Source organism: Colobus angolensis, unplaced genomic scaffold (genome assembly GCF_000951035.1).
Source record: "Colobus angolensis palliatus isolate OR3802 unplaced genomic scaffold, Cang.pa_1.0 Scaffold302, whole genome shotgun sequence".
In the NCBI taxonomy this organism is placed as follows: Eukaryota; Metazoa; Chordata; class Mammalia; order Primates; family Cercopithecidae; genus Colobus; species Colobus angolensis.
Genome location: NW_012116289.1, coordinates 3190653 through 3204695, shown reverse-complemented (window position 1 = coordinate 3204695; position 14043 = coordinate 3190653). Strand labels below are relative to the sequence as shown.

Below are 14043 nucleotides of genomic sequence, written 5' to 3'. Positions count from 1 at the left end.
GTCCCAAGTAGCTGGGACTAAAGGCGCAACACCAAGCCCAGATAAGTTTTGCATTTTTTGTAGAGACGGGATTTTGCCATATTGCTAAGGCTGGTCTCGAAGTCCTGAGTTCAAGCACTCCACCCTCCTTGGCCTCCCAAAGTGGTGGGATTACAGGTGTGAGCCCGCCACTCCTTGCCAGGATGTATGTTTGTTTGTTTATGAGAGGGAGTCTTGCTCTGTCACCGAGGCTGGAGTGTAGTGGCACAATCTTGGCTCATTGCAACCTCCACCTCCTGGGTTCAAGCGATTCCCCTGCCTCAGCCTCCCGAATAGCTGAGATTACAGACACCTGTCCCCGCATGTGGCTAATTTTGTGTTTTAGTAGAGACGGGGTTTCACCATGTCAATTAGGCTGGTCTCGAACTCCTGGCCTCAAATGATCTGCCTGCCTCGGCCTCCCAAAGTGCTGGGATTACAGGCTTGGGCCCTTCGCGCCTTGCCGGTATGTTTATTTCTAAGGTAAGAGAAACTTGAGAATCCAGTAGTGTCCCCGCTTATCTGCTGGGTATATGTTCCACGACCACCAGTGGATGTCTGAAACCTCAGACAGTATGGAACCCGATTGCCATCATTCACACCATCTTTCTGTGCATCTTCCACCTGGAAATGTAATGCCTTTTCCATCTTAACTAAGCACTTACACACACTGTGGCCATAACTTTCGTAGTTTGAGGTACGACAGCAAAACTCCATGAATTTCTTTTATCGTCCTCACAATTTCATGGATAGAAGATTCATTTTTACCGTAGATCTTAGCAACCTCAGCATATTTTCTTTCCTTATTAAGTCGAGAACTGTCACCTTTTGACTTCAAGAAAGCACTTTATGGCTTCTCTTAGGCGTATCCGAATTGTCAGCATCACTGCTACTGCTCTTGTGCTTTGGGGACATCATTAGAGCAGATAAAGGCTACTTGAACACAAGCACTGCATACTCCAGTAGTCGATCTGATAACCAAGACGGCTACAAAGTGATTATGGGGCGGGTGGCTTCTACAGTGTGGATATGCTACTCAGAACAGTGTGCAGTTTAAAACTTATGAATTGTTTATTTCTGGAATTTTCCATTAAATATTTTTAGACAACAGTGGACTGCTGGTAAGGAAACTGGGAAAGTGAAACTAAAGATAAGGGTTGGGCTACTGTATGGTCATATACCACATATTGATGTTTTGGTCAGTGGTGGACTGCATATACAATGGTAGTCTCATAAGATTATAATGTACTTTTAATGTGCTTTTTCTATATTTAGATGTTTGCTTACCATTGTGTTACAGTTGCCTGCAGTATTCAGTAGAGTAACATGCTGTACAGGTTTTTAGCCTAGGAGCAATAGGTTTTACCACATATCCTAACTATATAGTAGACGACACCATTTTTGTGGAAGTGCTTTCTGTGATGTGCACATAACAAAATCACCTCATGATGCATTTCTCAGAATGTATCCCCATTGTTAAACAACTCATTACTGTGTTTATGTGCAGAGAAGAGTTTGTAGAGAAGGAAGGGGCTTATTTCGAGCAAGGTCCCTGAGAAGGTTTTGGAGGGGCAGAACTGAAAATTCAGCAGTAGAAGCTTTGGACAGGAGGAATTCCTCTTTCCTTGATTGAATTTGTGGAGTAGGAAGTGCTGTGAACCTTGGATTCCCTATATACATGCCCTAGGGAAGGCCTAGATTCTTCGTCAGTTAAATATCACTATTTGGGATTTCTCTCCAAATGAAGTAACTGTCCAGGAAAACATTTGGTTGTTTTTGATTTGATCTAACCCTGTGCTACCCAGTACAGGAGACACTAGCCATATGTGGATGTTTAAGTTAATTAAAATGAAATGAAATGTAGTTTATCAGCTGCTCTAGCCACATTTCAAGTGCTCATTATTCACAAGTGGCTAATGGTTACTGTATTGGACAAACATTCTGTTGTACAGCAATGGTCTAATCCATTTTTAAAACAAGTTTCTGTGAGATACATACTTTTAAATTGTGCAATGTTATATATAACACCATGAATTCATTCTAAAAATATAGCCTATCTTATTCATGATCCATCGAAAAATGGAAAAAATAGGTATAATAGGTTTTTTTTTAAAATTTTGGATTTAATATCATTTGATTTAAAAAGATGTTGTCAAATTTAAATAACTTGATAGTTTCATGCATGCTAGAACTTTTCACTGGTTCTTAAACCTATTAATCTCATTTAAAAATTCTGCATAGAGTGATCCTGGTTTTTTACATACGTATTACTCTTAAACATGGTTTTTAACTCTTTTCTGAAAACATTTTCAGATGATATTCCTGAAAGCTCACTCTTCTCACCAATGCCATCAGAGGAAAAGGCTGCTTCCCCTCCCAAACCACCACTTTCAAATGCCTCAGCAGCTCCAGTTGGGAGAAGGGGCCGTCTGGCCAACCTTGCTGCAACTATTTGCTCCTGGGAAGATGATGTAAATCACTCATTTGCAAAACAAAACAGTGTACAAGAACAGCCTGGTACCACTTGTTTATCCAAATTTTCCTCTGCAAGTGGAGCATCTGCTAGGATCAATAGCAGCAGTGTTAAGCAGGAAACTACATGCTGTTCCCAAAGGGATGGCGATGCCTCTTTGAATAAAGCCCCATCCTCAAGTGCTGATGATACATCTTTGGTTAATGCCTCAATTTCCAGCTCTGTGGTAAGTCGATACCATTTTGGTCTTTGGAAGCCTTTTCTTTTTTTGTTATGAGTGGTATAATACATCTGTGTGTATGTGCAGGTGGATGGCTGGATATGTGTTTTATAATAGGTGCATAGTGAGTTTATATGTATTTGTAAGATAGCAGTTTCTTAGAAAGTGAAAATCGTTAAGTTGGGTGCCCTATCCCAAGATCAATTAGCAGTTGACAGCTGAAGTTATACTAATTTGATGCAAATCTAGTCTATAATGGAATGATAGAGCCTCTTCTTAGTCATTAAGGAGAGCACTGAAAATTAAGTCCTCTGTTATAATGCTTTAAATATATATGAGAAATTTATATAAATTTATCAAATATTTCTGAAAAGATATATAACAAATTAGTAGCTATAGTTGCCTCTGGGAAGGCAAATGCCAAACAGAGTATGATACTTTCACCGTATATCCTTTTGAAATGTTTGAAACTTTTACTTTGTGCGTGTATTACCTCAACAGTTTTCAAAAAACAATCTTAAATGAAAAGGAAAAATAATTTTGTGTTTCTGACCATTGTCTTTTAGTGCAGAGCTAGGCTTTAGAATTAGACCTGCATTGAATCCTAGCTCTACCACATAATTAGAAGTGTGACTTTGGACAAGGTGCTTAATATTGCAAGGTTTTATTTTTCTGTATGTAAAATAGGAAAAAAAGTTATTTGGAGGGTTAATAAGAGTCATAAAACACTTAGCACAGTACCTGGCTATGTATTAGTACTTAATTTATTAACCATCAAGTACATGATACTATTTTGTTAAATTTTTATTTACTTAATTAAAATGTAATTTGGTCTAATATAGTTAAAAATTTGATAAAGGTACTAGTGCAATAATATGAATAAAACTTTTTTTTAAAAAGTGATCGTACCGCTAATACTTAATTACCCATGAATACATTATGCAGACTAACCCACATATTATAATTTAAATAATAGCATTTTTTAAGTTGGGTATTTTTCCCCGATCTTTCACATTTGTTTGATCTATTAGAGAGCAAAATCATTTCATTTTCATAAATCTTACATAAAGGCTATCAAGTAAATAGGACTTGAATTGTTTTGTTATAGGATGACTTTTAGATATTGTGAATGTTGTTTACCCTAAGCGTTTTCATATTTCAGAAAGCTACTTCTTCTCCAGTGAAATCTACTACATCAATCACTGATGCTAAAAGTTGTGAGGGACAAAATCCTGAACTACTTCCAAAAACTCCGATTAGTCCTCTGAAAACGGGGGTATCGAAACCAATTGTGAAGTCAACTTTATCCCAGACAGTTCCGTCCAAAGGAGAACTAAATAGAGAAATTTGTCTGCAATCTCAATCTAAAGACAAATCTACAACACCAGGTTACGTATTTATAAAAAATTTAAAATGATTGCTGACTATATTCAGGATATCTATTCTCAACATTTTAAATATCCAGTTGTGAATGGTACAGCAATGGTTTGCCAGTGCCAATTCCTGAATGTTCCAAATAAGACCTCAGCTTTAGTTGATTCAATGAATATTTATTAATGTAGACTAGCCTATTTACTGGTCAAAGGACTTAATATGTTACATTTTAACAGTTTAAACATGCTTTTTCCAGGATGATCGTGCTAGATTTTTTTTTCTATGTTTTTTGGTTCAGACAAAGCATATTTAATGAGAAATCACATTTTAGGGGCATAATGGAGAAACATTCTTGTAGCCAAGTGTGCAGAGCAGTGCTTCTCAATCTTGAGTATGAAGGCACCTCTAATAGCAGAGAGAAGTGAATGTGCATATGAGTGACTCCACCTCTAATTTTATTTATTTATTAAATTGATAAATGATAGAAATATTTGAAAAAATTGCTGTTTATTGGTAAATAATATATATATTTTGGAAGTACATTTGATAATTTAATATATTCATGTAATTTATAAATATCAAATCAGTGTAACGAGGATATCCATCACCTTAAATACTTGTCTTTATGCTAGAAACATTTGAATTCTTCTCTTGTAGCTATTTTGAAGTATACAATAGATTATTGTAAACTATAGTCACCCTACTGATCTATCAAACACTGGGTCTTTTTTGTTCTGCCAAACTGTATATTTGTACTCATTAATCAACCTCTCTTCATCCCCCCAATTATATCTATCTGTGTGTATATTGTGTGTGAGCATTTACATATAAAATTTCAAAATTTCTTACCATAGTTAACTGACACTCCAGGAAATGCCATATTTATCTTGTGGTGATTTATACCTTCTGGCACACTTCCACATGCTGTTAATTGAGAAACACAGGACTAAAATCTATGGTAATCGAGTTTATTCTGAACTATGTTCATTTTCATTGGAAAGACTTTTAATTCTAAGGTTTAACTTTCTGAAAATACAACCTCTGCAGAAATTAATAGTTCATCATAAAGGGGCAGTAAATAGAAATGAGAGTGGGGAAACGGTTATGGGGTAGGTAAAAATCAGCAATTTCCAGTTGAGCCAGAATGAGAATTGGAAACAATAGCAAGATCCCCAGATGGAATAGGACTAGTTAGTCCCAATTTTCTAAAGACTCAAGGCTTAGATAAGAAACATTTGTTTTAATTGTTCGTGACTACTGGATATACCCAGAATCACATTTCCAGGGTTTCAGAGATATTTATTTTAGATACTTCACTGCATTCTTAATGGACTCTAGTTTGGAATATGGCCTGAAGTAGTAATAAGTGACAGGTGAAGTCCTCAAATTATGGCCATGGCTCAAATTCTACTCTTTGCTTGTTTTTGCAAATAAAGTTTTATTAGAGCACAGCCACACCCATTTACTTACATATGGTCTGTGGTTGCTTTCATTTTGTAATGCAGAGCAGAATAGTTGTGACAGAGGCCATACGGCCCACAAAGCTCAAAATATTTAGTGCCTGGCCCTTTACAGGAAAATATATGCTAATCTCTGATATAGATAAGCCTATTTTTATATAATACAACCTTAGAATCCTCTTGATGGGATTGACATATGTCCCATTTGCCCTACTTTAAATTTACTTCATACTATTTCAAATGAGTGCTGTGGAGTTTTTTGTTTTGTTTTGTTTTGCTGTTTTTGTTTTTGAGACAGGGTCTCACTTTGTCACCCAGGATGGAGTGCAGTGAGTGGCATGGTCTCAGCTCTCTGGAGCCTCAACCTCCCAGATTCAAGCAATCCTCCTGCCTCAGCCCACCAAGTAGCTGGGACTACAGGCATGCCACTACACCTGGTTAATTTTTGTATTTTTTATAGAGAGAGGGTTCCTCCATGTTGCTCGGGCTGGTCTCGAATTCCTAAGCTCAAGAGATCCACCTGCCTCGGTCTCCCAGAGTACTAGAATTACAGGTGTGAGCCACTGTGCCCAACTGAACACTATTTTAAGATACTATAAAATCAAGGTGTCCTTTTGATGAAATGAATAATCCCTAGTTTTCCTTCTGAAGGAGAAAAAGGAAAAATTCCCTTATTTGCATGTTAGGCTTCCTAAAAGCAAGATAAAATAAATTGACTATAGAAATGTAAGTTGTTGGAAGTTACCATGGCCAGCACACTTGGTGATGAAGGTAGATTTATTAATATACATACAGTCAATTTCTAATTATTTAAATTCTGGTTGTTCAGTTTGGGAGTTTTCTAAGCCCTACTGCTCTCTCCTCATTCTACCTTTTTAAAATTATTATTATTTTTTAAATAACTAAATTCTATGAGTAGGTTTTAGGGCATGTACTTAAATAGAATAGTAAAGTAAACATTTTAAAATTTTGAAGTATTTTTATAGTTTACTTTGTGAATGAATATTCCTGATAGAATCAAAGCAGTTCGAAGCTGTAATGTAGTTTAGAACTTTTTCCATAGAAATCATAATAATTTTTTATTTTGAATAGCCTCCAAAAATGTGTGTGTTTTCTGTAGGAGGAGCAGGAATTAAGCCTTTCCTGGAACGCTTTGGAGAGCGTTGTCAAGAACACGGCAAAGAAAGTCCAGCTCGTAGCGTACCGCATAGAACCCCCATTATTACTCCAAATACAAAGGCCATCCAAGAAAGATTATTCAAGCAAGACACATCTTCATCTACTACCCATTTAGCACAACAGCTCAAGCAGGTATGATGTACTGTATTTAACATTATTCATCACATGATCTCTGCATAGAACCTAGAAATCAAAATGAGTTCTGATGCCAGTCTTTTTGACCGAGATAAGTAGCATCTTGATTCTCTGTTTCACTAATTTCAGATAAGAGCGGGCACATTCAGGGTGGTATGGCCGTAGACAGTATCACTCATTTCAAATTAGAAATATTGTCGTGAATTCCATGTGTATTGTGAACTTTTTAAACTGCAAACTGTTTAAATCTTTTAAACAGTTTAAAACTGAAAACAAGGAAAATTTTAGTAGTGTTTGGATGTTAAACATGCTACTGGCTCTTGTGTAAAATACAGCTTTTGATGGGTTTAGGAACGTCAAAAAGAACTAGCATGTCTTCGTGGCCGTTTTGACAAGGGCAATATATGGAGTGCAGAAAAAGGCGGAAACTCAAAAAGCAAACAACTGGAAACCAAACAGGTAATGTAAACAAGAAATATAAAAGCAGACTTGGTCCCCAAATAGTGTTGGGATCTAATTTGTAGTTCTGTATTGGCAAATAATTCTTTACACACTTTTCTGTTCCAATTAACTCTGTCACTTTTCGCCTATAAATCCCTTAAATGTGCATAGCAACTCTGCTTTTCTTGTGATATTTTTCCATTTCAGTGGAACTCTTCACCATATTCATTGATGACCTTAAAATCAAATTTTATGAAAATTATTTTCATCATTCATTTGATTTCAGAGTCTACTTAATTTTCCACTTAGATGCTGGTTCTGAAATATTTCTGAGAATCTACTTTTCTCATTGATGACTGTTTACTTTTCTCTACACACCATGTCTTTAGACTATCTGGGATCCTTTCAGTCACTGCATACCTCCCAGATTGCTCTTTCTTCTGGTCAAAGTTCGTTAAACAGCCTTCAACAAAATCTCTACAACGTAAGCTGTGTTCTGTTTCATTTACGTGTCTTCAAAGTACTGTGTTAGGATATGTTTTTAAGCTAATAGAATTGTATTTACAGTGGGGACTAATAGAAAGTAAAACAACAGTAAATTTAACCAGTATTCTTTGAGAAAGATCTACTTGATTGATTTTTCTTTATCAGTTCACTTGCTTAACAAATCACATTTCCCAGAGTTCTTTCTGATCTCAACTTTTTTTTCTCAGTTGCTCTGGAATATCTCTTCCCTGTCCACATACCTAGATTCCGATAAGCACTGAAATGCTGATGATGTTCAGCTCCATTGTGCTGATCTCTCTCCTGAGCTCTAGGTGTGGTTGGCTAGCAGAGCCTGCTATGCTTTGCTGTAGTATCTTCCCCTTGTAGTCTCTGTCTTCTCTTGTTGATTTACTCTATACCTCATCATCTAAAACAATCTGGAAGTTCTTCCTTGGATTCTTCCTCTTGTTTACTGTGTCTTCCCATCTTCTTGCCCCAGCACACATATGCATAAACACACACGTGCAGCAATTAGTTTTCTAAATCTCTCACCAACCTGCCTCATCTTCCATATTTTCCTCTGCTATTACCAAAGTTACTGCCGTAGCTTTGTACTGAACACCCTGCTTCTAGTCTCACTACTCTCCAATCTGCCTTACGAGTTGCTGCCAGAGAAATATGTGTGTGTGTGTGTGTGTGTGTGTGTATATATATATATATATATATTTTTTTTTTTTTTTTTTTTTTTGAAATGGAGTTTCACTCTTGTTGCCCAGACTGGAGTACAGGGGCGTGATCTTGGCCACCGCAACCTCCGCCTCCTGGGTTCAAGTGATTCTTCTGCCTCAGCCTCCTGAGTAGCTGGGATTACAGGTGTGTGCCACCATGCTGGCTAATTTTGTATTTTTAGTAGAGACGGAGTTTCTCCATGTTGGTCAGGCTGGTCTTGAACTCCTAACCTCAGGTGATCCGCCCATCCCAGCCTTCCAAAGTGCTGGGATTACAGGCATGAGCCATTGCGCCCGGCAGAGAAATATTTTTAAAAGTCGCATATTCATGTATTCACTTGCTTAAAATCTTGGAGTGCTCCTCATAGTCGTCATCAGAAAAATTCACAAACTGCTTGGCTTGGCATGTAGAATGATTCCTCGCCTGGCTCCTCCCCACTGCTCCTCCACAGGTATGTGTCAGTCCTGCCATGCAGGCTATTTGCAGTTTCTCAAATATACCCTTGTTTTTTGTTTTTTGTTTTTTTTTGAGATGGAGTCTCGCTCTGTCGCCCAGGCTGGTGTGCAGTGGTGTGATCTCGGCTCACGGCAAGCTCCACTTCCCAGGTTCACGCCATTCTCCTGCCTCAGCCTCCCAAGTAGCTGGGACTACAGGCTCCTGCCACCACACCCGGCTAATTTTTTGTATTTTTAGTAGAGATGGAGTTTCACCATGTTAGCCAGGATGGTCTCGATCTCCTGACCTCATGATCCGCCCGCCTCAGCCTCCCAAAGTGCTGGGATTACAGGCATGAGCCATCGCGCCTGGCCAAATAGACCATGTTTTCACATCTCTCTGCCTTTGACTTCTGTTATCTGTCAGGAATATCTCCCTGGTGAGCTCATACTTCATTAAGAATAGGTCAAATGTTAATCCCCTCTGGGAATTCTTCCTTGGCCCTTTTCTCAAAGGGTCCCACTTTTTTTACCCACGTCATCCTGTGTATACCTCAACTAGAATATTTATCTTCCCGTGAATGTTTAAGTTTGCATTCCACCACTGCCTATGGGAGTCTTCTCTACCTGTGTTCTTAGTGCTTGACTCAGAGTAGGGGCTCAACAAACTTGTATTTGAAGGAAGGAATAAATATGCTTGCTGATCCTTCCCATCAGCATATAGCAAGCTATTATCTGCCATCTGAAAACAAAAACAACTCTCGTGACCCTGTTCCCCTCCTTTTCTTTGCCTCCTTTTCATGCAGACTCTTCTACAAGTTATTCCTACTTGTTGCTTTCAGGTTTCCTCCTTCTCTCTAGAACTCTCTGCTTAAGCTTTGCCATCACTCCTTCCACAGAGTCAGTATCCTTATCACATTTGTCAGTGATCTTCACCTACTAATCAATTTTCAGTTGATTAGTAGCATTTGACGTTGTTGATCACTCTTCTATTGGGAGCGCCTTCTTCACCTGGTTACCAGCATATCATATTCTCATGGCTTTCCGCCTGTGTCTCTAGAAAGTATAGAGCAGGGTTCTTAAACTATTTTGTACTAAATAATTCCCAATAAACCTGTGAAATTCTCCCAGAAAGTTACACATATAAGAGCTAGGAGGAAAATGCAGTTGAAGGCAGTGTTTTTAAAGTCAAGGGGCTGGGTGCCGTGGCTCATGCCTGTAATCCCAGCACTTTGGGAGGCTGAGGCAGGTGGATCACTTGAAGTCAGGAGTTTGAGACCAGCCCGGCCAACATGGTGAAAACCTGTCTCTACTAAAAATACAAAAAAAATTAGCCAGGCATGGTGGCGGGTGCCTATAATCCCAGCTACTCAGGAGACTGAGACGAGAGAATCCCTTGAACACAGGAGACGGAGGTTTGAAGGAGCCGAGATTGCACCACTGCACTCCAGCCCAGGCGATAGTGTGAGACTCTGTCTCAAAAAAAAGAGAAATAAAGTCAAGGAAAGAAAGAAAACTTTTGAGAAGGAAGGAGTGGTTGGTATCGTCATGTTTCAAATGTGGGTTAAGCCAAATCCACTAGGTTTTGAAGTAAGAAGTTTGCTGTAACATGGCAAAGAGCAGTGTTAGTGAAGAGGTGAAGGTGGCATGCAGGTGGTGCTGGGTGGAGGAGGGAATGGGCATGAGGAGCAGGGCCAATGAGTGCAGGCATTTCTTAGAAGTTTGGTCCTAATGGAGGGGAGAAAGGAGGTAGTGGCTAGAAGAGATGAAGGAAAGTATGGTTTGTATGTGTTTTGTTCTTTCTAAGACCTAGGTCAATTTGTGTGATGGGATAAGGGGTGATAATTAATGGGATGAGGTGAGAATGGATGAACTCAGCACAGTGAAGGGAACAGAACTGATGAGGACAATCTCCTGTGTGATGAAAAGGAAAGGAAAGTAGCATGTAGGTGTGCTGGTAGTCTCAGAGCTATGAGAGCAAAAACTGATGGACTTTCTGCTGAAACCTCCTGTTTCATTCATCCTTAGGTAAGGGAAGGTGACAGGGAAATACTGGGGAGGAAAGAAGAGAGAGCTGACTCAGATATAGGAAGAATAGGGGGTAGTGTTGAGACTTAGTTGAGATATGAGACCATACATTTTGTAGTGGAACCATTTGATAATTTACTATGCTTTCAGTGTTTTTTTTTAAATTTTTGTGTATTTTTTTAATCCACTCATCTTCACGCTAATTACATTGCTTTTACACATCCAAAGCTGCTTCTAACTTGAGAGACAATAAAGTCTAGAACTAGACCTGGAACAAGAGTACCTGGGTTTACATACTGGCTCTGCCAGTCACTAACTGTGTGCAAGATACTTAACTTTTTTGTGTCTTAGCTCTCTCATCTGTAAAATGGAGATACTAGTACCTAACGTAGAGGGTTATTGGGAAGATTAAGTGAGGCAATAGATATAAGGTGCTTAGAAAGGTGGCTGGCACGTATTGAGCTCTGTGTAAGTATTAGCTGCCTTTATCTTTACTCTTATTTGGTGATTTCTACTATGACTTTATTCATACAGTCTTTTATTTCTTTGATGAAATAATCTGTACAACAATATAAAGTCTTTAAATACGCAAAACAGAATAGTGAATGTTCCTCTTAAATAACCTTGCTAATGAATAAAAAGACTCAGATGAGGGAATGTTTTCTTCTCTTCTTTCGTTACCTTCTGATCTGTTTTTGTCCTTGTTTTCTCTTGCTCTTGCCCTCTGGGTAACTGATAGTTAAATGGAATCCTGATGTGTAGGAGCTGTCGCAGATGTTATAGGTGTGGGTTTAGATAAAGGGTGACATAGGGGTGGGTGTTTTTCCCTTTGTATGGCTTTCACTTTGTTTTTTTGTTGTTATTTTATTTTATTTTACCAAATACCCAGACTTCATGGAGAGGCTTTCACTTTTATTGGCTTATCTAAAACTGAGCCCTGATGTGAATTTTTGTTCTTTCTTGCCACCTCGTCTCCAAAAGAGATTTTACATACTGAGAATTACCAAGAATGTGAACTAGCACTGAGGGCTTGTTGTGTTCTAAACAAGACTGGGCCTATTCACACACACTGTTTCTTTTGTTCTAAGGAAACTTATACAGAATAATATTTAATAATAATCTTGTTTCATTTAATAACATAGAAATAAAATCTATAGTTTTGAGAAATGAAATTTACTTTCTCATTTGCTTTTTGCAGGAAACTCACTGTCAGAGCACTCCCCTCAAAAAACACCAAGGTGTTTCAAAAACTCAGTCACTTCCAGTAACAGAAGAGGTGACAGAAAACCAGACACCAGCCAAAAATTCCAGTACAGAACCTATAGGTCAGTGTTTCTAGATTGTTCATGGTTAGTATGTAGAAACTCAAATGATTTTTGTGTGTTGATTTTGTATTCTGTAACTTTGCTAGATTTGTTCAGCGGTTTTTTGGGGAATCTTTAGGGTTTTCTTTCTTTTTTTGTTTTTCTTTGAGATGGAGTCTTGCCCTGTCACCCACACTAGAGTGCAATGGTGCAATCTCAGCTCACTGCAAACCCCGCCTCCTGGGTTCAAACGATTCTCCTGCCTCAGCCTCCCAAGTAGCTGGGATTACAGGTGCCCGCCACCACACCTAGCTAATTTTTGTATTTTTAGTACAGATGGGGTTTCACCATGTCGGCCAGGCTGGTCTGAAACTCCTGACCTCGTGATCCGCTTGCCTCGGCCTCCCAAAGTACTGGGATTATAGGGGTGAGCCACTGCGCTCAGCCCAGGGTTTTCAACATATATGATCATGTGATCTGTGAATAGAGATAATTTTACTTCTTCCTTTCTAATTCAGGTGCCTTTTATTTTCTTGCATAATTGCTCTGGCTGGGACTTTCAATGCTGTGTTGAATAGAAGTCATTAAAACAGGCATCTTTGTCTTGTTCCTCATCTTAGAGGAAAAGCTTTTAATCCTTCGCTGTTGAGTATAATGTTAGCTGAGGGCTTTTCATATATGGCCTTTGTTATGTTGTGTACCTTCCTTCTATTCCTAGTTTTTGAGTAATTTTACTGACACTTTGTTTTTAAAGTAAAAAACAAATTGCAGAGTAGTATGTATGGTATGATAACAGAACGAAACAAAATGAAATATGCATACCTGGGGGGAAACTGGAAAAACAAACAATAACCTGGTAATATTGCTGTCCCATTTCTCTCTTGATGGGGGAAAAGTTAACCCATTTATGCCTAGTGTTCTGTTATTGGAACGCTAAGCTTGTGGGAGTTACTTATATCCTACTGCTCAAGGTTGTCACCGAGGTCTGATTTTTCACAAAAACAATTTGCAACCTCCGGCATAAATGGGTTAAGAGAGGACAGGTGTTCAGGGAAGGGTGTTTCTATACATTTCTGGGTTTGAATATTTTAAAACAAATGCATAGTTTTATAATCAGAAAAAAAGACACACAAGATTCCTTAACTAGAAAATTATAGGTTCTTATATATATATTAATATGGTCTTTCTTAAACATTTTTAGGTTTCACTGAATGCAAAATGACGAAATCTAGCCCTTTGAAAATAACATTGTTTTTAGAAGAGGACAAATCCTTAAAAGTAACATCAGACCCAAAGGTTGAGCAGAAAATTGGTTGGTTTTTATTTTTTATTTATTCTTAACTTTGCACATACTATAGGAAATAATATATTGATAGAAGCACATATTCAAATTGAGAGTGTCTCTGTTTTTTTAATTAAATCAGAATATACTGTAGCTTCTACCAAGATGTGGTACTGTTAACAGTTACTGCTAGCTCACAGGCATCTGTGAAAGTGTGGTTAAGACCCTCACTGACTTTCACAGAGATAGGAAAGGTGCTGCACTCCCACAGTCTGTACCGGTAGAGGGGTGTTTCAGGGAAAAACTCTCTGGGACCGTGTTTTCCTCTGTTTTCACACCACCACAACAATCATCAACACAGAAGACTTTTGTGACCAGTTCAATTCAACTCAATTCTGACACTAGCTACATGGAGGTAGTGTCAGATTCCACAGGTTGGGGACTCAGTCCCCAAGACTGCCTCCTCTCCTTCAGATACTA

At 38.4% G+C, this 14043-nt stretch overlaps 1 protein-coding gene across 2 annotated transcripts in view; it reads left to right on the top strand.

The window, feature by feature from the left end:
- The window catches only part of ANLN (anillin, actin binding protein), a 70000-nt gene that overhangs the window by 13385 nt on the left and 42572 nt on the right, over positions 1-14043 (top strand). Inside the window, exons 4-9 of one of the 2 annotated variants that reach the window (XM_011950161.1) lie at positions 2332-2717; positions 3874-4099; positions 6666-6856; positions 7211-7318; positions 12176-12302; positions 13483-13593. In XM_011950161.1, coding sequence (XP_011805551.1) covers positions 2332-2717; positions 3874-4099; positions 6666-6856; positions 7211-7318; positions 12176-12302; positions 13483-13593 — 1149 coding nt within the window. The remainder of the gene's footprint in view (positions 1-2331; positions 2718-3873; positions 4100-6665; positions 6857-7210; positions 7319-12175; positions 12303-13482; positions 13594-14043) is intronic. The other variant, XM_011950162.1, reaches the window with a different exon arrangement.